The 20,646-nt window shown below is 38.5% G+C and overlaps 1 protein-coding gene across 2 annotated transcripts in view; it reads left to right on the top strand.

Moving 5' to 3' along the window:
* Window positions 1-20,646, top strand: part of tenm3 (teneurin transmembrane protein 3) — a 248,719-nt gene that overhangs the window by 118,918 nt on the left and 109,155 nt on the right. For both annotated transcript variants that reach the window (XM_088006070.1, XM_088006076.1), the window contains 4 exons: window positions 1,467-1,734; window positions 12,004-12,177; window positions 13,963-14,027; window positions 19,636-19,755. In XM_088006070.1, coding sequence (XP_087862196.1) covers window positions 1,467-1,734; window positions 12,004-12,177; window positions 13,963-14,027; window positions 19,636-19,755 — 627 coding nt within the window. The remainder of the gene's footprint in view (window positions 1-1,466; window positions 1,735-12,003; window positions 12,178-13,962; window positions 14,028-19,635; window positions 19,756-20,646) is intronic.

Below are 20,646 nucleotides of genomic sequence, written 5' to 3'. Positions count from 1 at the left end.
CTCTGTCAGCTGTACTTACAAATTAAATTATAATTAGATTTTTCATGAAACACACAGATTCAGGCAGGATGTGTTAATGTTCTCATTTCCATCACATGTCCAAAAGATGTTGTAGTGAATATTAAGACTAAAATTATTATTAACACTCAATAAGAAACCAATCAGTGTGTGTTTTTGTTTTCGACAAGCATCCTTTCAGGTTTACATAACTGAAACATTTAATCGGTTATCAATACAGCATATGGAGAGAGAGAAATCCTAAAGCAAACCAGAGTCCTCCTTCTTCCACTGCTCTGTTCCTGTACGCGTCTCTTCTCTTTGTTTTCTGTTCGCTCCAGTGAAGGCTGCGCTGACAAAATAACAGCAGGGCTGGGAAATGGAGATGTGATGCTCTTTATGCAAATCAAATCTTGCGTTGCCATTCATTTCACTCAGAGCACCCAGAGGACGGACAAAGGAGCGGAAAAGCACTGGGGGGAAAATAAGCAATAGAGAGAGCTAAAGGCAGGTCAGCTTTAAGTAAATATTTTTACAAAAACCCAACAGTGATTTGTGACCGCCAGCCTCTAATCAGTATTCAGCATGGCTGAGTTCAGAGCTGAGTTACTGCTCTCAGCAGCTTCAGTGAAGCAGCAACACGTAAAGATCCGCAGTTCATTAATGCTGACATCAGACTTCTCTGATGGTGATCTTTAATATCTGAGGGATAAATGCTTGTGTTAACAAGGCTCCTAAGCAACCTGGGAATGTTCTCAGGTCTCGATGAGCATCGTCCTCGTAACGCCACGTTATGTAATAATGTAAAAACGTCGGGCTTTAAAATGTAATAAAGCGTCATTAAAGCAGTAATAATCGATGTGAAATGTAAGAAAACCTTTGAAAGCCTAATACCAAACGTTCTGGCTTTGAGTCAGAAAAGGCAATTAAATGACCAAAAGTTTATTTATTGACCAAAGTTTCACTTTAAATGTGCATAGAAATTACAGCATGATGGAAGTATAATGATTAGGATGAACACAAACAGTTGGTGAATGTTTATTGCATAATGCTCCATATTATTACCTTCAAATTTCTACCAAAGAGCTTTGTCTGCATTTTGTACTAATCAGCGCAAAATGTATGAACTAGTTACATACACTGTAAAAAACAAACGTGTCTAATTTACAGTAAAATACCGGCAGAATGTTGCCATATAAATACTGATTTTATCGTATTAAATATGTTTGTGGATTATTACATAATTTAGCTTTAATAATGTTTTATTCCATTTTGAGGCCCAGTTTTATTACTTTATTAAACACTGTGGCTTTATAACCCTTCCTTACTTTCTTTTATTTACTTACTTCTCTGGTTTATTGTTTCCATTTGAAATGCTCCCACATATTTGATGTCAGGCTGCTGATTGTGAAGCTGATTAACTGAATAGAAGCGACTCCTCAAAAACTTCCCTGTGTTCCTGTTAACAGAACAACCATCAAATCACCATGGCTCCACCTTGCCTCCTGTACCGCCGCCTCACCGCCAGCAGCCCTCAGTAACGGCCCTGAACCAAGCCTTGGGCTCCACGCACCACGCTGGCCAGAACCTAAACTCCTCGCGCCAACTAACCCCTCCTTCTGGAAGCCCGGCTCCCGTGGCCGGCCAATCACCAGCCGAGCTGCAGACCACGCCCCCCGAGAGCGTCCCGCTGCAAGACAGCTGGGTGCTGGGTAGCAATGTGCCTCTGGAAACGAGGTAATAACGCCGGTTTTAAGCCAATCTGTTGGTGTAGGTGAGCGTGTGATTGGATGCAGGTCTGGGTAGTAACTAGTTACATTTACTATAATGACTTTTTTTTTGTTTAAATGTACTTTTAGGAGTATTTTTACTTTTACTTGAGTAATTTCATTATGACGTATCACTGCTTTTATTCTCTACCCACTGTGAGTAACTTCACTGAATTGTTAGTTTCATAAGTTTTTATTGAAAGAAACAGATTTTGAACATTTTACTTTAATTTTCTTATGTGAATTATGGTAATTTTGGTCCTTCAAATACCAAAATTTCCATTTAACTTTATCGCTTGGTCCATCTGCTGATGTAATTTTTAAATATTAAATGATTTTTTTACTCTTTTACATCAGTAAAAATATGTTGAAGTACTGCTACTCTTACTTGAGTAAAACTTCGGGGTTTTCCACCTACCTCTGATTGGATGAATGTAGCTTCTGTAATTTCTGAGTTGTCGTCAATTCCAGAAATGTGTTGTACAATTTCCGTCCACTCAAAACTTATAGTTAGTGTGTACACATGTGATTTACAGTGAAGCTTTACAGAAATCCAGGTGAAGACCCAAAATGAATAAAACCTTTTGCGGATGTATATTTGAAATCATATTAATGCCAACAAAATGTTTCTGATGAAAATGAGGGATGCATCTCTTAAAAGATCTTTACAGATGCCTCCTTCATTTTAATAAAATAATGCAAAAGGAGTCTGAAAAAATTTGTTTTTTCATTTGCATTTTATTTAAAAAATGGCATGATGATAAATATGCATACTTTCCTTATTGATCAGTGGAAAAATCTCCAAAGTCTTCATTGCTGCGAGGACTTCAGCATGTTTCTACCTTTTATGTCCAGTTTGACTTTGAGCTCCAAGTCTTTGAGGTTTGAATGCCTCCCATCCATCACCCTAATCTTTAACTCCCTCCACAGTTTCTAAATAAGATTCATGTTGGGACTCCAGAATGTGAATATTATTTCCAGTCCTAAGAAACGACTTGGTCAACTTTTGACATGAGCTGCATTTTTTTTTACATTACTTTCTTGTTAATGTGTCTGGATTACATTTAATGCAAAATGGAAGGTGTTTCTTTTTATCCAGTTGTTAAATGACCGTCACCTGGGAGATGTGGCAGAAAACCAGACAGGATGAATGTTTAGCTTTGGCCGTGGAGATCTATGCCTGAGAGGGAAAATCCAAATTAAATTTGATGTAATTTAAAACAAATATCCTGTTCTGATATGATTTCCCAACCTCTTCCATAATGTAAGAAACAGCCATCTGCTCTTATCCATAGATGAGACTGGCTGTGCTATGAACATGGAAAAGTGATCAGATTTTACTGTAAGCTAGTGAATGTAAATACAGAATTTGGATAAACAGTTTTCCTGTAACTGTTAGTTGTTTCTCCACCATTAGCGCAGCTGCAGCGCGTACCCTGGCTGTTTCTCTGAATATTAATTTTATTAATCCTATACCAAACTTTGAAAAAGGCCAATAAAACCAAAGTGTCAGAATGATGTTTTTTCTATTTCAAATGGCTTTCTAAAAGATCAATACCAGCTGCATGATAAACACTACATACATGAGCCTTTGGGGGGCGCTCTCTGGGGACTGCCCCCAGCCCCTGGCCATCTTTGGAGGGCCAGTCGGGCAGCTGCCCCCAAGGGGACCTGTATCCCACCGAATATATGCAGCACTGCTCTGCTCTGCTATGTCTGGCCCCGTCCTGCACCGCAGCTTTAATACACTGTGGACCCTCAGGGCTTCGCCGTCCAGCTTTTCTTATAATCATAATGACACAAGATCTGAGCATGAGTAAGGCTGAAAAAAGCAGAACCAGAGCTTAACCCAGACTGTTTGGTCTGAAACTGTATCACCATGGTAACTAAAGACAGCTCTTGAGCCGCCGGAGTGCCTGTGCCATGCTGAAAATAAGCCTGATCAGAACAGGTGCTGTAGTCACATTATCAGCAGCGGGTTTATTTTTTCATTCTTTAGAAAAAAATAATGTATATGAAATGATTAGAAAACCAAGTTCTACTACGGATACACATTTACGACGTTGCCCAAATATGTTAGTGGTTTGATTCTTCAAAATCATTCAGTAAAAGAAACATAGTTTAACGCAGCTGCAAGCCTAAATATTCAGTTTCAACTCTTGCGGTGCTTATGAAGACAACATTGGAGTTTATTGATCTAGTAAAACTTTGTTGTTTATCGATTACACTTCAAGTTAGAGATTACATTTTTTCAATGCGACAGACATGAGTAACAAGAGGAGACAAACGGAGACAAAATAAGTGGGTGTCAAAGACATTTATTACGTCTGGCCCATGAAAGGGGGATTAATGCTGTAATGTAACAAGAGAGTGTTAATGTTCTCATTAGAGGTGATAATTCACACACACTATCTCCAGGACAAATACTGTTGGCTTAGGCAGCCACACCTGTTGGGGCTCAAATGGTCACTGGATCATGCAGACGCAGATGTCAGTCAAGCATACTCTGTTGCGTATGCTTGACTGCATATATAAGTTTGTTGCACTACATACATTTTATAAACAGGTAAGAAAAGTTGCTTTTCATACCTGATACTGCAATAGGAATGTGAAATCTACATCATATCAATTCAGATTCCTTAAAGTAAGTTTTAAGAAGTTTTAATGAGTAAAACATCAGGTCAGAGAGTTAAGAGTTGGAAGCAGGGGCTGCAGATCTTTCGCTCCAGTAGAGATTTCTTTTCTTGAGTCTGTTGCAAACTCTCCATCTGCCTTTAGTTTTGTCTTAAATTCCACCATACCAAGCTGCACCCACCCTTGCCTTTCCGCTCAGTGAAAAAGAGCCATTAGCTCACTTTATTAAGGAGGCATATGGCAAAAAATACAAAATCCACATTGCCACAGATTTCCATGATGGGTTTAACGCCAAACGTTCCAAGTCTTTGAATAGAACCTAACTGAGCTTAATATAAATTCTGTCAGGGGTAAAATAACTTTATTAGTAGACTCCTTTTACCTATACATAAGTTTCTTCAACACTGCGTAATAAACAGATACAGTGACATTGATGGAAATTTGCTTTCACAGATCCATCTTGGCTTCATTCCATCATTGTATTATGATAAAGTTATGTTCATTATTTACTTTTTTTTGTCAGGAACAGAATGTAACTTTTAGTCATTTTGTACTTCTAATTATCTTCATTTACTAAACAAAGCAGTAAAAAGTAGGAACTGAAGTTTGAAGATAAATAAACATCACTTGTCAAAGTAAACTAGCTATTCATTTTAAATACGTCAATACTGGAACTAATATTATAGTATTAATAATTTTGTGTCCTGTGTTTTCATGAAAATAGCTGTGTGTAAAGGTTAGGCGTATAAGAAAATCTTCGTAAATAAAATAATCTCAATAAGATTTTTCATGGAACTGGCTGTACGCTTCGGGAAAAAAACGTAATTGATCAAGTTTTATGTCAGTTAAGCAGAAATAAAGAAAATCCTTTTCCACATTCCTTTTGTATTTTTCCTCTTATAATGTCAAAATACATAAAATCATTGTACTAATTATTTGTCATGTTGCTGTTTTTTCCTTGAAGGTGTTGTCCATTTGTTTCCAAAGTAAAGAAGCAGGGACTGTGCTTTCCTAATAAAGGGAAAACGGAGGCTGGAGCAGGCTTGCCTTGAGAACGCCTGCAGCAGGAAGTTTGACTCCAGCCTCCTCCTGGCATATGTTGACATGCGTCTGGGCAAGCCGCTAAATCACACATTGAATACCAATTTGCATATTGGTTTATGAATGTGTGTCGATTTGTGTGTGTGTTTTCTTTTTATTGCAGCTCTAGTACAAAGTACTTTGAGTGATCAATTTGAGTAAAGGCAATATGTAAATTCAGCCCATTTACCATTATTCCTGCTTGTAAAAAGGTACCTCCTCTTTGAGAGATCGCCGATGCATATGAATCACACGCAGCAGGTCGTGGAGCGATGTATGGATCCTTATGCTCTTTGAAGTATTCTGCTGCTTGTAAAGCTCACAAAGCAGAACCAAGATTTTAAAGTGGACTCGGAGGTTAATTGGACGCCAGTTCAACTGAAAATAACAACGGTGTGACATGTGACTAATTAGAGGAGTTTGTCAGGAGCCTTGCAGGAATCCTCTGAACAATATGATGGGAATCCAAAGAGGTTTTGTTCACTGAACAATGTATTTGAATTTTTTTAAAGTCAAGGAGTAAAAGCCTGAATAACATTTTTAAACTTAACACAATAGAACTTAACTTGGCCATATTTCATTGTGACAGGAAACGGTGGGGATCTACAATTTCGACATGAAACGACAGAGTGAAAGCTGAGTCGAAGGTTATACTGAGGTCCTTTCAGATGCAAGATCTCAGTTTTCCTGTTGTTTAGTCGGCGAATGTTTTCAGCCATTCCAATCCTTAGTGAAATCTAAGCACCTGTGTAACATATTTAACTTTAAGCTTAGGGCTTAAAACTAATATGGGAGTGGATATCACCCAAGTAGACAGAAAATGTCACTCTGAAAATGTGTTCAAATGGAAGAACAATGACAACCCCTCAACATTGGCACCATTGCTTCTTTCCTCTCAGTGCTACACAAATCGTATATAATGACCATGTAGAACTGAAAATAACTCTGGGTAATGATCGTCCAGTCACTGTCTCTTATTAAAGCCTTTTCTCTGCTCCGGTGTTGGGGAATCGAGGAGACGGCGAACCTGTTGTCCGGCTAAATCAAGTTACTGAGACATGATGTGGAACGACACGATTCACCGTAAAGAACCTGGTACCTCTGCCTGCAAAGCCAACTGGGAATCTGGATGAGAAATTGTTCTTTCTTTTAATTTCCAGTAGTGTTTAGATTAATAAGTATGACTGACAATACATGTATGGGTAGGATTCCAAAGAAAGAGGGAGTCGTCGATTACTTAATATCACAGGGTTGTTTATGTCGGCTACATTTCCTCTCCAATCCAAGCAGCAGTTGCAGTCATTGTCTTCTCAGGGGAAACACAAACCGATTCAGTTTGGCTAACACACACACACACATACGTTGTCATCATTGTTCTAATCCGCCTTGTGTTGCTTCAGTTGTCATCCCTTTGTAAATAGTACTAATGGAATGTAAATGCAGACTCTCGACTTGTGCATTTGAAGGGCTGCTGTTATTAAAGGCCTATCAGATTAGTTCTGGTTGACAACATGCTTCACTCAGCTCAACAGACTGTGGTTCCAGTCATTTTACACTTGATTATCCCCACACTCTGTCTGATTATATACACTCGCATTTTCACAATCGGACCAAAAACAGGCTCTGTGCTTTTCCCGTGTTCCAACATCAGCGTCGGTCAGAAAGAGATTGGTTGGATTTTTCCCTATCGATTCAAAGAAAATTTAATTAAACGTTTCACCTTCTTTTCACAGTTTTCTGGGTAGGAATGAAAATTGACAACATTCATAAGACTGTGAAGATTTAGAACCTTTTTTTATCTCTCAATGTCATTTGACAAACTGAAATACAGGAATGGGGAACAAATATATTAAAAACTCAGGAGCAATTATTTCTTTCTGTTAGGACATTTTTTACTCTATCCTTTGATTTATTTTCTCTTGTGTTCTTTCGGCTTTTCAACAATCTGCAACCAACTTAGTCTGTTGGCAGCATCACTGGACAATATCTGTGAATTAAATATGTTATTGTTATAATATATTTAAATATGTTATTATTATAACATGTTAAGTTATTGCTTCATGTTATTTAGGAGCTATTAATGGTTTTAGTGTCATTCTCAAGTCATCACAATACAAAGGGTTTAAAAATATATATATTATTATAGATTATAATGAAAACAAACCATCAGTTGTGAAAGTAGCTAAATATCCATGATTATTATTCTTTGCCCCACAATATGAGCTGCTTTCTCTGCTGTGCCAGTTGCTTCATTTGAAGAGACTTCTTACTCTCATTTAAGTAAATTTTCAGTCATACTTATACAGTATCCAGCTTCTCTTCAATAAAAGTTTTCCAGGCAATGAGCAAATAAGCCAGAACAATATCTTTAAGGGTTACAGGCTCTCGACAGGCAGCTCTGCTGTTGCTTTGCGTTTCTTCTTGTGTGCCCTGCCTCCTCCACTCTGATGTAGCTGTTGTCAGAAATGTTTGGAGCCGATTAATAATTTTTATTTATTTTTTTAACTTTCACAACGTCTAAGTCCTCTTCACACACAGCTGGTGGACTTTTATGAAGGTTTGCATAATTAATAAAAGCGAAAAGTTTGTGCTTTGAAATATCTAGCTTGTGTCATTTACAAAGTTTGGTCACAATTAAAGTTGTTTTTTTTTTGTTTTTTTTATCCAGCTGTAAAATGATCAGACTAATGTAAGACTCTTTGCTTAAACAGGTTCTGCTGTAGGAAGAGTGGCAATAGAAGAAGGAAGTAAATTAAATGTGAATAATTTTAGCTTTGATTACTTTTTATCTTCATATATATTGAAACTGATAATCAAAACAGCAATACTGCTATTTATTGATGCAGACCTTAATTATTTCCGTATTATCACAAAGCCCTCGGCTGAGCTTTGCTGTACGTGAAAGATGTTCATGCCGTTTTTCAGCTGCAGTTCATCATGGAAATTGGACTAGATGGGACAGGGAAATTTACATACCACTTTCAGCGCAGCACAACTTTACCCTGATGTGAAACTAATGTATAGCTAATTATGTCAAATCAATTTATTGTTATGGGAACCTTGCATCGTTTATTGTTGGAATGTGACATCATAGGTTAACAGAGTATTCCTCTCGCTCTCCCTTCCACCTGCCTGTCTTCTTGTTTGTGTAGGTTTCATCTCTGACTTTAAATAGGAAACATTTTCTACTCATGAATATGAGACTTGGTGTAAACTCATTTTCTTTGGTTGCAATTGTCTTCAAAAACAAATGAGATTCCTCTTTCGGTGTTTTCAGTTAAGCATGACAAATTTCTCTGTGGCCTTGTTAACATGAGAAGAAACAGCTGAAAATCATTGTCATTGTACTGCATTTCATCATGCTCAACTTTCCAAGCATAGCAAACCATAAGCTATCACATGTCGGCATGTGTGCCTCCTCAGACACCCTGGTTAGGCTGTTTTTTTTTTTCGTTAATCGGTGTGTGTTACTTTTGCAGCTGTGTTTTCATACATCATTGTAGTTTATTGGCTTCAAGATTTTCCAGATTTCAAGCCAGCAGTAATTAGAGCTTCATGACGAACAGATATAGAAGTGACGTTTAGAGAAGACCTTAAGAAAAGATTAAAAACATATCAGCGCTGACAGATTGTATTAGTTTTAGTGTGTTTTTGTGACGTTTGTTAACCAGTTCCAAAGTTGTAATTAACAGGAAGTATCCGGGCAGGGTCTGACTCGCAGCAGGGACGTTGTTGTTAGCAGCACTAACTAGCAGACGGGGGGACGCGGAGCTGAAGGCCCCTAGGAGCAGTAAAGGGAACCACTTTAGCATTTTAAAACACAGCAGTCCAGCTGCTCTCTTGGGTTTTCTGTGACCCAAATCTGGTGATTAACACATTAAGTCCACGCTTATTATGCTGTCGATCATTTCTCCAAAAACTTGTATCACATAAATTGTAATCTGAAAAAAATAAATAAATAAATTCCTCTTAGCTTTGTAATAAAACAAAATAAATTCTCAGCATTCAGAGCTGTTCCATGTGAAATGTGAACTTGTTTGTCTTTCATTTTCTTGGCTAATGAAAATGTCTGTGCTTGTTTAAACCGACAATGAAATTTTCTGATATTGTAACACTTTCATTACTGCAATAGGAAGAAAATTAAATATCAGTCAGAGGTTTGGCTCTCCACATCATGTGAAATATAAACCTTGATGAAGTGGCTTGCTATTTGATCAATGAACAAAGTACATCTTATGCCTTTTGATTAAATACTTAAAAATTGCTGGAGGTTCAAAACAGACAGTCTTATTCACTCACTCCCCTTCTACACCCTGGATTCTTGTTTTTGCCATCCCCTTTTTGTTCTTTCCGTCTTCACATCTTGTCTAGTGGCAGGTATTAATTGAGGGACCCTTGTTATAATAGGTTCTAATTGTTAATCACACAGCCTTGTTAGAGAGCACTCTAATTGTAATTATAGAGGCTCGTTAGCCAGGGTCCTGTCATTAATTAGACATTGTGACCTCGGTAATTTGCTGGAGGCATACATGTATGTGCCAGTAATTTTCTCCAGCTGGGTAATGTCTGGCTTTCAGGGATGAAAAAAGCTGTTTGCCTTTCATCTTGAACCTAAAATGAATTTATTCTTTATATAATCTATTGTCCCGTTGGTGAGTTAGTTCAAAAAATCTGGTTTAGTGAAATTAGAAATTACCTCCGAGCCATATTGGACCTTCGACTCTTTCTGCAAGCTTTCATTTATTTAAGATTCCAAACATTCGTTTATAGTTGAACACAGTGACACTGAGACACTAACTTATAATCTGGGTTTCCCCTTGTAAATATTTACTAGGGAATCTGTTGATTTCTCACTGCGCAAAACAAAATATGTAATAATAAATGTGTGTATTCCACCTAACCTGCTCCAGTGGCAGCTGTAGGAAAATGTAGAGAAGGGAAAATAAAGACGTATTGACCTATTTGCTCTGAGTAGATAAGAAAAACATTTATTTTTATCTGTGCAATTGCCTCTTGGATATCAAGATGAAGCTGACTTGTGTTTGCACTTTGCAAACTTTGACTTTTGCTAAAAGATTCAAATGAGTAAATGTCAAGAAAACCTTTCTAGGACAGCTAAACTTTATTTCAAGATTATAAAAGATTCTTTAAATAATACAAGACCTGAACACAAGAAAACTAAAACCTGAGGTTGAATCAATATTAACTTAACCATGTTCAAGCTGCAAGTCAGAAAACCAGAGACTGCTGACTTTTTATTGTGTTCACTAACCTGACTTATTAGTATATGGAATAAACATTGTAATAATAACTTGTTCTCCACAGTAGAAAATAATGTTCTGCCAAGTTTAGCTTTGAATAGCAGAACTATTTGTATATGTTAAATTCAAATTCATAAATACTTTATTTTAATTTCCCTCGGGGGAAATTAAATAATATAGCAAACCATCAAATCATCATAAGTGGAAAAAAAATGTTTTCAGCAACTTCTCTTAATATTGTCCAGAGAGTAGCCTTCATGAACATAACATCTTTGTAGCTGTGAGCTCAACAAGAATAAAGCTTGGACACACTTTGACAAATTTAATGTCTGGACACAACAACCTGTAATTATTCTTTTTTGTGTTTGTTAAATATGCACAACTATTAATTATTTAAAGCACAACTTAGATGTCTACCAATTTTAAGTTAAACCTAAATTTAACCTAAAAATACAGTTTAGATTTTGTTAGACATATTTTCCTCTCTGGAAAATTGATGAGGAAAGTGTATATGTTTAACTGCCTGTTGTCAGGATTAGCTGCAGCTTTTCAGTGTCATAAGGAACTTCATTCCATACATGGGATTTTATTTTGGAGCTGGGAGGGGTCGCTTGTTTGGAAACGTTAATAAAGGTTGTGGACGTTGTGGCCAGATCCTGTAATTTAAGTTATATTGGCACTAAAAACGATGTGTGCTTTGAGTGAGAATGAGCTGCTGAACATGGAAGTGTTCAGAAGGGGCACCATGTATAATTGAACCACGACCTGCTAACATCCGTCTTCCATAGCTTAGCATCTACCCAGTTATGGAGCAGTTGCTGCCTACGCCAAGAACTTCTTAAAATGATTTTATAAAAGGGTCCTGCTACATTGTGTCCAGTTTGGTCCTGGACTTCCATTTTCTTTGAAAGACACACTTTTATTAAATTCTCAGTTTTGACATATATATTTTTTAGACTCTTGTGTCTAACTGCTAACTTGAGGCTATCATCAGCTCCAATAACACTTTATGGTTTTTAGCCCCAATTACTTTCAGAGCCGTGTAGAAAAGCATGACACACTCCCCACAGGAAACGACCTCATCCAAACTGAATTCCTTGTGGTTAAGAATAACAGTTGGTAACCTTGCACTGCCATAAGGTGGAGGTGCAAAATAATTAACTATGGAGGACAGTAGATTACAGATTCTATTGTTTTCAGACGCAAATGTTGATGCAACTATTAACGACTAAAGTCTGTTTCTCGCTCCTTTCTCCTTTCAGGCACTTCCTCTTTAAAACAGGTACAGGCACCACTCCTCTCTTCTCCACAGCCACTCCTGGCTACACCATGGCTACCGGCTCCGTCTACTCACCTCCCACCAGGCCATTGCCAAGGAATACCCTGTCCCGTTCTGCCTTTAAGTTCAAGAAATCCTCTAAGTACTGTTCGTGGAGGTAAGATGAAATGTTAATTCGTTTCTTCTTGTTTTGTTTTTTTTTACATCTCATCAAGTTGTTCAGTTTATAAGAAAAAAGCCAGTTCAGTTCAGATCAAGTAAATCATCGCCCTGGCCCGACTTTCCAACTTTCCTCAGAAATCTTTTTATGTTGCTGAATGAAGAGCAGCTCATGCACCCTGAGCTCGTGTCTCCCGTTCAGTCCTTCAGTCTTTTCATTGGCCCTACTGGTTTTCTGCACTCCTGGTTTTGCAGAATTTGCAACGTTGCATTTGTCTGACTATCTTGGTAGCTGTGAATGCTTCACATTGGACTCTGTTTCAACAATAAATAGTTGGAATAAGAGTTTTTGTTTTGGCTCATACTTTGTTTGTTAGCCTAATGTCTGTTAAATGAAATGCATTCAAATAAATTGAAGCACTGTTGGAACAAGGAACGCACTTAGGGTGATTTGACTTTTTTACTTTTGGTGAAAAGAATATTGTCCAAGAGACAAGAGTTTAAGTCTGAAAATCTCTTGAGTCTTGGACAATACGTTACCCCCTATCAGTACAGAGAGGGTAAAGTAAATGACTATGAATACATTCGCCCCTTTAAGGTCAGCGATTGGTGGATGGATCTTTTGCTGTAATCACAGCAGTATCGGATTGCTCATGAATCAGCTCTTTTCAGCTCCGTCCACAAATTCCCAATAGGATTGACATCTGGGCTTTGAGTTGGCCACTCTAGAAGAGTCGCCTTGTTGTCTTTGAACTACTTCTGTGCTGCTTTCGCTGTATGCTTGAGTTTGTTGTCTTGCCAGAAAATACATCACCCAAATTCTCCTGCAGAAATGATATTAAGCCCCCTCTCCATTGTCAAGTCTCACTCTAGCACATTAATATGGTTCGGTTCTCGGTTCTTGCCAAGTCGGGTTTCTCCACTGGCATCATGTTCATCACAGCGTGGGTGTGAATATGGACAGGTACGTGGGCTGCCTCAAAGAAGATGTGGTCGACGTTCCATTCTTGGACGGCCAGCTTCTCTGAAACCTCTCTGTTTATTTGTTTGTTGTGCTTTGGCCTCTCTAGTTTACACTGTATATAATCTTTAATTAATAAAAGGTTTAAAGCTCAAAGTTTGACTATGGAATTACTGATTTGCAGCTTGCCATCTTGCAAACTAATATGGTCTCATCGCATATTAAATCTGGTGGTTGAGATGTTGTTGTTGACATAAATCTACAGGCCAATCAACAAATGCCGTCTGCTGCCAATCAAATTGCTTGCACGCAACACCCAGCTGGGATTGGGTTACACCATCACTGAGTTTGGTAACAGAAATCTGAACACAAACCAATCTGCCCATATGTGGGGAAAAACATCAGAACATCCAATACGAGAATGTTATATGAGCTGGGAGGCCACATCTGAATACCTCTAATCTACCAAAATGAGGTTTTGGTGTGGCTTAGCCAAAGCCTGGAGTTTTTTCTAACCCGTTTTCTGATTAGTACTTTTCAGTGAGTTGTTTTTAATATTTTGTTGTCTTCATGTTGTAATAATAGCAGGTTTCCCATTCAACAGACCAGAATGTTTGAGAACTTCTAGTCATGTTTTGTTTTAACAGAGGTCTTTGCCTATTTTCATGAGATATGTAAACTATAAAAACATTTCTAATCCTGTTTATGACGCATATAATTCTGTCATAATTCCAGTCACAGTCATGGTGCAGTGACCTTTCTATCTTTCTTACAGGAGGTGACAGTGTGACATTAATCTTGTTCCTCCTTATATGTTCTCAGGTGTACAGCCCTCAGTGCAGTTGGTCTGTCTGTCCTTCTCTCTGTTCTGCTCTGCTACTGCATAGGTAAGATGAAACACAGCCGTCTTCCTAATACAAAACACACAACTGCAACCCAAACAGATGTATAAAGGGAATGGACAGTGCATGCACACATCTGCTTATCTTGCAAAGCACTGAACCGCATGCTGCCAACGGCCTGCAAATTGACATATGTGAGTGTGTGAATGTGGGCTGGAGTGTGAAACCATTTGGAGTTGTCAACAAGACAAGAAAAGCTCTATATAACCGCAGCCTTATTTCCCATTCTGTCTGTCCTTTGTTAAGTCCACCTCATCTTTCTTCTGCTCTTGAGTTTCATCCTCTCCGGCCCCAGCTGTATTCTACCATTCATCTTCTCTTCCTGCTGCCGTGGTTGGTTGTTACTTTGTGCTGTGAAACCAGACACACATCCAGGATCTCGCTTTTCCTCGGTGGCACCTTCCCGTTTTCTTTTGTCATGGCCTTTCTTCTTGGTGTAGTATTCTAGGCTAATATGTTGGGCAGACAGGATTACTTCCTACATATGGAAATACAGTTAAAGTCTAAAATTCAGATGCACACAAATTATTTGTGTGTACTAAATGTCAAAATAACAAAGGGGAGACTTTTTTTAGATATTCTCTGCAGTTTACCTGTGTGGTATTCATGTGCCGTTTGCTGCAGTATTGAATTCATTGAAAAGTGATGCAGCAACATTATTTTCACATGATGTCTTGTCTGCCGGCGGCAATGAAACAAAGTTCCTCCATTAAATTTTGAAGAGTCTTTAAATTTATATAATTGACATTTGCTGGTGCAGCATTGATATTTCAGCCTTTTCAACAGTTCAGCCTGAGTGGCTGTAGACTCTGTTAGGTTGGGACTGAATTGTGATGTCTAATAATGTGATGTTTCCTCAGTAGTTACTGTGGATAATTGATCTCATAAACTTTTCTACTTTTGATTCAGATGATTGGAATCGATTGTGTGTTTTTATTGTTTTTCTTTTATCCTTGCAAATGGGATTTTGAAGGTTGATAACAGTGTGTAGGTTCCTGCCAAAAATGATAAAAAAGACTCAACAGAGATCCAGGAATCCAAGATAAGGAAAAGAATTGATCTCTTCCTGTTCATTGCTTTAAATGGTCAGGAAGTTTTTTAGCTTGTTTGTGAGACAGACTTGAAGGATCAAAATAAAATGAATCAAAGAGAGATAAAAGTGGTATTTATTTTAAAGGTCATTGATTCCCAGAATGAACCAAACCAATTATGATCGCCGCTCAGATGGTCCTTGAACTTAAAAATCTCTTGCCTTAGGCTGGTGTGTGTGTGTGTGTGTGTGGGTGTGTGTGTGTGTGTGTGTGTGTGTGTGTGTGTGTGCGTGTGTGTGTGTGTGTGTGTGTCTCTTAATGTGTATGTTTGGATGTGAAGCAAATGTGTCCGTATTTCATCAGCTCTATCGTTGGGTGTGTTTTAGACTCCCTCGTGCAGCATTGTTATTTTTTTTTCTATTGAAAGCATCTGTTGAGGCTTTCCTGGGATTTTATGGTTGACAGATGCACACACTCTTGACACACCAACACACACATATCTGTTTCACACACTGGTGAACACACTCATGTAAAAACAGATTTATGCAGTTATCCGTACACTACAGAGACACAAGAGAACAGGTGAGAGATTTAAAACCACGCACATGAACACAAGCACAAAGAACAAGTTATGCTCTTGAGGGGGGGTGAACATTTTGATTGGCACATGCATTCAGCTCAAAAACACACAACCACACACACACACAAAGAGGGAGAAATAAAGAGAGACTAAAAAAAGAGACAGAGCCTCTGGTCGAGGCAAATTGACATAATGACAACATTTGATTCATGTTTTTCATAGCTGCGTTTGTCTGTGTTTTGTGCGCGTGTGTGTGTGTGTGTGTGTGCGTGTGCGTGTGCGTGCCTCTTCCCAGAGGCCTCTGTAAAAGGTGTATTTGAGTTCATATGTCCTCTTTATTCTGAGTAACTGATTTATTCAATTAAGTTGTTCTTTCTCAACAATAAACAGCTGTTTTATGTTGAAAATGGACAAAAGTGGAAGTTTAATAAATCAAGTGATTTCAGATGGTAAATTATCCATCCATCCATCCATCCATCCATCCATCCATCCATCCATCCATCCATCCATCCATCAAAAATGTTTCTATTTGACATAAGTTTCTTCACCTACATAAACTCTTGTGGTCTATATAACTAAACTGCACATAAAGACTTTATTTAATCATATTTTAAAACTTAGTGATCTTTACTGATGCTCTTGTGGAAAAGAATACAAAAAACATTTTAGTCCATTTTTTTACATTAACAACAATTAAATAAAATTCTCATGACAAGAAATGTCTCAACATAAACGACAAACGATATGATAAAAGCCCATTTAAAGATGCCTGCATCAAAGTGCTGCTGTTTTTTTAACAGTTCACTAAATGACATCTGTCATGACAAAGTAAACGTAACTGAAACAGGAAGTTCCTACAAGGTACCAAAGGTTGTGTGATTAGTGACCATCCATGCTTAAAGGAGAGATAGGTGGCGCTATTTCTGATGATGACGGGCAGCGTATTACAACTATTATAAATGATTTATTTCTTCATTCATTCATTCATTTATTCGCTCATCCATTAGAAACAAATGGCAACATATTCAACATTTTTTAATTTACTGGGAGCTTTCATGAACTTGTTGGTTATTTATTCATTTGAATCCTTATGTAAATTTAACTAAGCAGTCATTGAATCTGAAAATGTGCTTTAAAAAAAAAGCTCCACTGGTTACAATCTAGTATGACAGTTACCATGGCCAGTAATCCTCTTATTTCCTCCCTCTCAAACACACACACACACGCACGCACACACACACACACACTCACACACGCATACGCACACATTCACGCACACACAAGTCCCTGTTTATTACCAAACACTGTCCCATGGCTCTCTGCTCCTGCCCTCACCTGCGAAGGGTTAAAGCTACCTGGAGCTGCAGGACTTTAGTGCAATGAGGGAAAAAGTGAATGTGGAATAACACTGAGGATTCACAACGGTTACTTTCTTTGCTAATGTTCTCTTGTGGAGTCGGCTGGCCTTTCAACACCCCACCATCAAAGCCAAACTCATTTGCTTTTGCTTCACGGTTCTGTCCTGTTCAAGAAAAGAGTCCGAATACATATCTGAAGTTGATATTTTAAAAAAGACGAATGTTTATGTTAACCTTCCAGGCCTACACTATAGGAAATGATTGATACAGTTAATTGCTTCTTAATCGTACATGGTGTTATGCCGTTTATGATTCATCTCCTTTCAGATCATATTTCAAATAAACATGCAAACACAACCCCCCACATTAAGGATCACTCTGCCCTTTCACATCATACGAGTCAATCCTTCAGGATCACAGGCCTCGTCTGCTTACACAGCATGCAGAGATTGTGGAAATAAAGGATTGTTGCTTACAACATGAACCATTCACCTGACCACCGATCCCCAAAGTCTATGTCCTGCTTTTCAAATTGCATTCGCTGCTTTAAAAACAGGCAAAGTTATTGTGCACTACGCCCAGCACGCTTTATCTGTATACCTTCATTTCCTCACACTTACACCTATCCCACACACTTTTTACAGCTCCATAAAAATAGAAGGAGCAAAAAAGGATGCAGTGTAACAGCAGCATCAGAGAGCAGTTTCTGCTAGCTCCTATAAGTCAGGATGTGCTGAATTACACACTGTGTTCTTGCACTTGGCACCTCTCTGAAATGAAAGCAGCCTTCTTTTCTAGGACCTGAGCAAAACGGAGCTGGTACCTTGAAACAAACACAATTAGTGGCCAATATGTGTCACTTTATTCTTAACAGTCCTCGCATAGTTGACCCCTCCTTTCAAATCTTTTGTGTCGCGTTCAGCGGTGTCCCGTCAGCGTGATGGTTTTGGTCAGGCCTGTCAGTCTCACATTAGCTCTTTTTATTTTCAAGAGCAGGGATGCCATTGCACATCTCTTGCACTCACTTGCTTTTCAACTGCACATCAGGGGAACTCAGTGGGAAGCATCTTCCAGATGGACAACGTGTGTTTCTGTCTCATTTAATCTTGCCTGAATGGGAGACACAGTTATTTTCAGCCATTATTGTTGCTTTATATTAGAACCATCTGTTGCAATGCTGTATACAACGGTGCTACTTTCAGCGATTTCAGCAAACGCCCGAGTAAGTCGGTCGGTCGGTTGGTTATGTGCGCTACAGCTACCTTTGAGCAGAGCAATTCTCTTAGTGCACATGGAGCAATTAACTTCTAAGATAAATTGACACTGTCTAAAGCTTAATTATCGTTCCAACCTTTCCAGGGTATGTCCTTTGAAGAGTAGTGATAAAGCTTAAAAAGGGCAGAAAGGTAACGTGCAATGCATAGAGTGAAACAGAAAAAGAAACAAGCGACTCTGTTCATCATGTGAGGTTGTGGCAAGAAGGAGGGGGAGAGAGGGGGGTTCAAGGTCAACACAGGATGCACTAAAAATATGCATCATATTAAAAGAAAAGCATTTGGCCCGGTATTTTCAGACTTAATGAAGCAGGTCGTAGTTGGACAGCACTCTGTACAGCATACACAGACCCAGTTAAAGGAAACTGCACCTTTGTTTCTTTTCAGCTCCATTTTTTTTCTTGCACTTTATTTCTTGATTATGCAAAAAAAAAAAAAAAAAAAACTAGAAGAAGGTCACTTTCTTTGGACCTTGATAAATAAAGGAAAAGACTTCTAGAAAAAGGCAAACCAAGTGATGAATTGAAAATTATAAACCATTTTTCAAACTGATCAGATAATAGTTGATAACAGTTTTTTTTCTCTTTGCACTTCAGCACAGAAAGTGAGATAACAAATGTGTTTCCGAAGGAACAGGGGAAGCAGAGACTCTCCAGTGACTCATCTTTAACTTTCATAACATCACTGATTTTGCTCTACATGTGGTGGAAACTTTGACAAGAGTTTTTTTTTTTCTTCTTCTTTTCTGGGTTCATTGTGCAGGTAAAAAATCAGGTCAACTAATTATTACGAAAAATAAACCCATGTAGGTCCAATTTCTGCATTCTAAAGGTTATTGTCATTATCAGTCCAGTAGAATTAGACTGGTAATGTTGAGCTTTTTTAATAATATGAATGAAAGCATGTAAACATAGACAAGAGAAAATAGAAATTCAGTGTTTAATGCTGCTGGACTGATGAGGCGTAGCAGAACAACAAAGCCCCTCCCTGCTGCTGCCTCTTCTTAAATGCCACACTGGGTCGACTCTTCATCAGCAGACAGCCGAATTCATCATACATAATGTTCTGAGGAAGGGAATCCTAGTTGGAAGTGAGAGGTGTGTGATTGAACGGAAATAGGCCTTGCGGGTGTGGATGGTTCTGTTCGATCTGATGGGCGCAGAATCACTTTTCTCCCTTTTTGTTCTTATCGTTCCATTTCCTCTCTACGCTGTTCTCCCTTTGCAATCATTTTGTTCCTCTCTTCAACCCATCTCTCTGTTTCTCTTTCGGCCTTTGATTGTATTACCCTCCACTGTCCTGTCTGGCCCTCCCTCTGCTTAACCCTTTTGTTTTGCTTCGCCTCTGCAGCTATGCACTTGTTCGGTTTGAACTGGCAGCTTCAGGAGAGCGAGAGCTACGGAGCGTTTGAAAACGGAGGAGGAGGAAGAGACACAACTCCCAACACCTTTGTGCTCTCTACAGACAACGGTGAGTTCAGCTGAATTTAAACGGTTTCCTCTTTGTTCATACAGGGAGACTAATCAACGTTTTCATTTGAACTATATGAAAGACAAAACCTTTGACGTCAACTAAAAAAGAAAATATTTCACCAGAGATTTATTTGGAAAAGCATCTGCCTGGTATGTTGCAATTTTACTCATTTCTAATTAGTAATGATGGAACAGCTGTGATCTTTTCAGCCAGATCAATGCGTTTAATTGTTCCAGTTAAAGGAGAATGGTTTCTCTCCACAGTCGCCACATGCTTACGCAGGAGGAGGGATTGCTGTCAATTAAGAATGTCATTTCTGGGGCCATCTTACACCAGTTGCCATTATGAAATCAGATGACTTTGATTGTTTTGAATGACAATCAGCACTCAGTTGGACTCTAGGCACTTGAATCCAAATGTGACAATATGACTGGATTGTACATCTATTAGCTTCGCCTGATTGGTTAGATGTTAAATTAAATGCATTTTAATGTCTGGAAGTGGTGAAGATAACTTGCAGCCATTTAAAGAGAGCATCAGAATGGGGACAAAAAAATTCCCAAATTGTGGCATGTTAAAAGTAAATCTGCTTTCAGGTTTACAGAACACAGGCCAGAAATTAGATAATATCCTGTGAGGAGCTGTTGTGGATAAAAGGGGCAGACTGGTTCAAAATAGCACAAACTCAAGAGTAGTCCAGCTCTGTTAGAAGGTTTTAAAACATTTCTGAAAGCTCAACCTGTCAAACCTTAAAGCAGACGGGGTAGCGTGGTAGAAGACCACACCGGGGGCCCAGGGGACCGGGGGCCACCACTGTTAAGTAAGAAACAATAGCGGTTTGGAAAAGTGGCTCATGGTTCTACCAATCTCAATTCAGCTGAGACATTC

The sequence above is a fragment of the Poecilia mexicana genome, unplaced genomic scaffold (genome assembly GCF_051168715.1).
Source record: "Poecilia mexicana isolate PSO_F unplaced genomic scaffold, ASM5116871v1 scaffold_1, whole genome shotgun sequence".
In the NCBI taxonomy this organism is placed as follows: Eukaryota; Metazoa; Chordata; class Actinopteri; order Cyprinodontiformes; family Poeciliidae; genus Poecilia; species Poecilia mexicana.
This window is presented reverse-complemented; position numbering and strand designations above follow the sequence as displayed.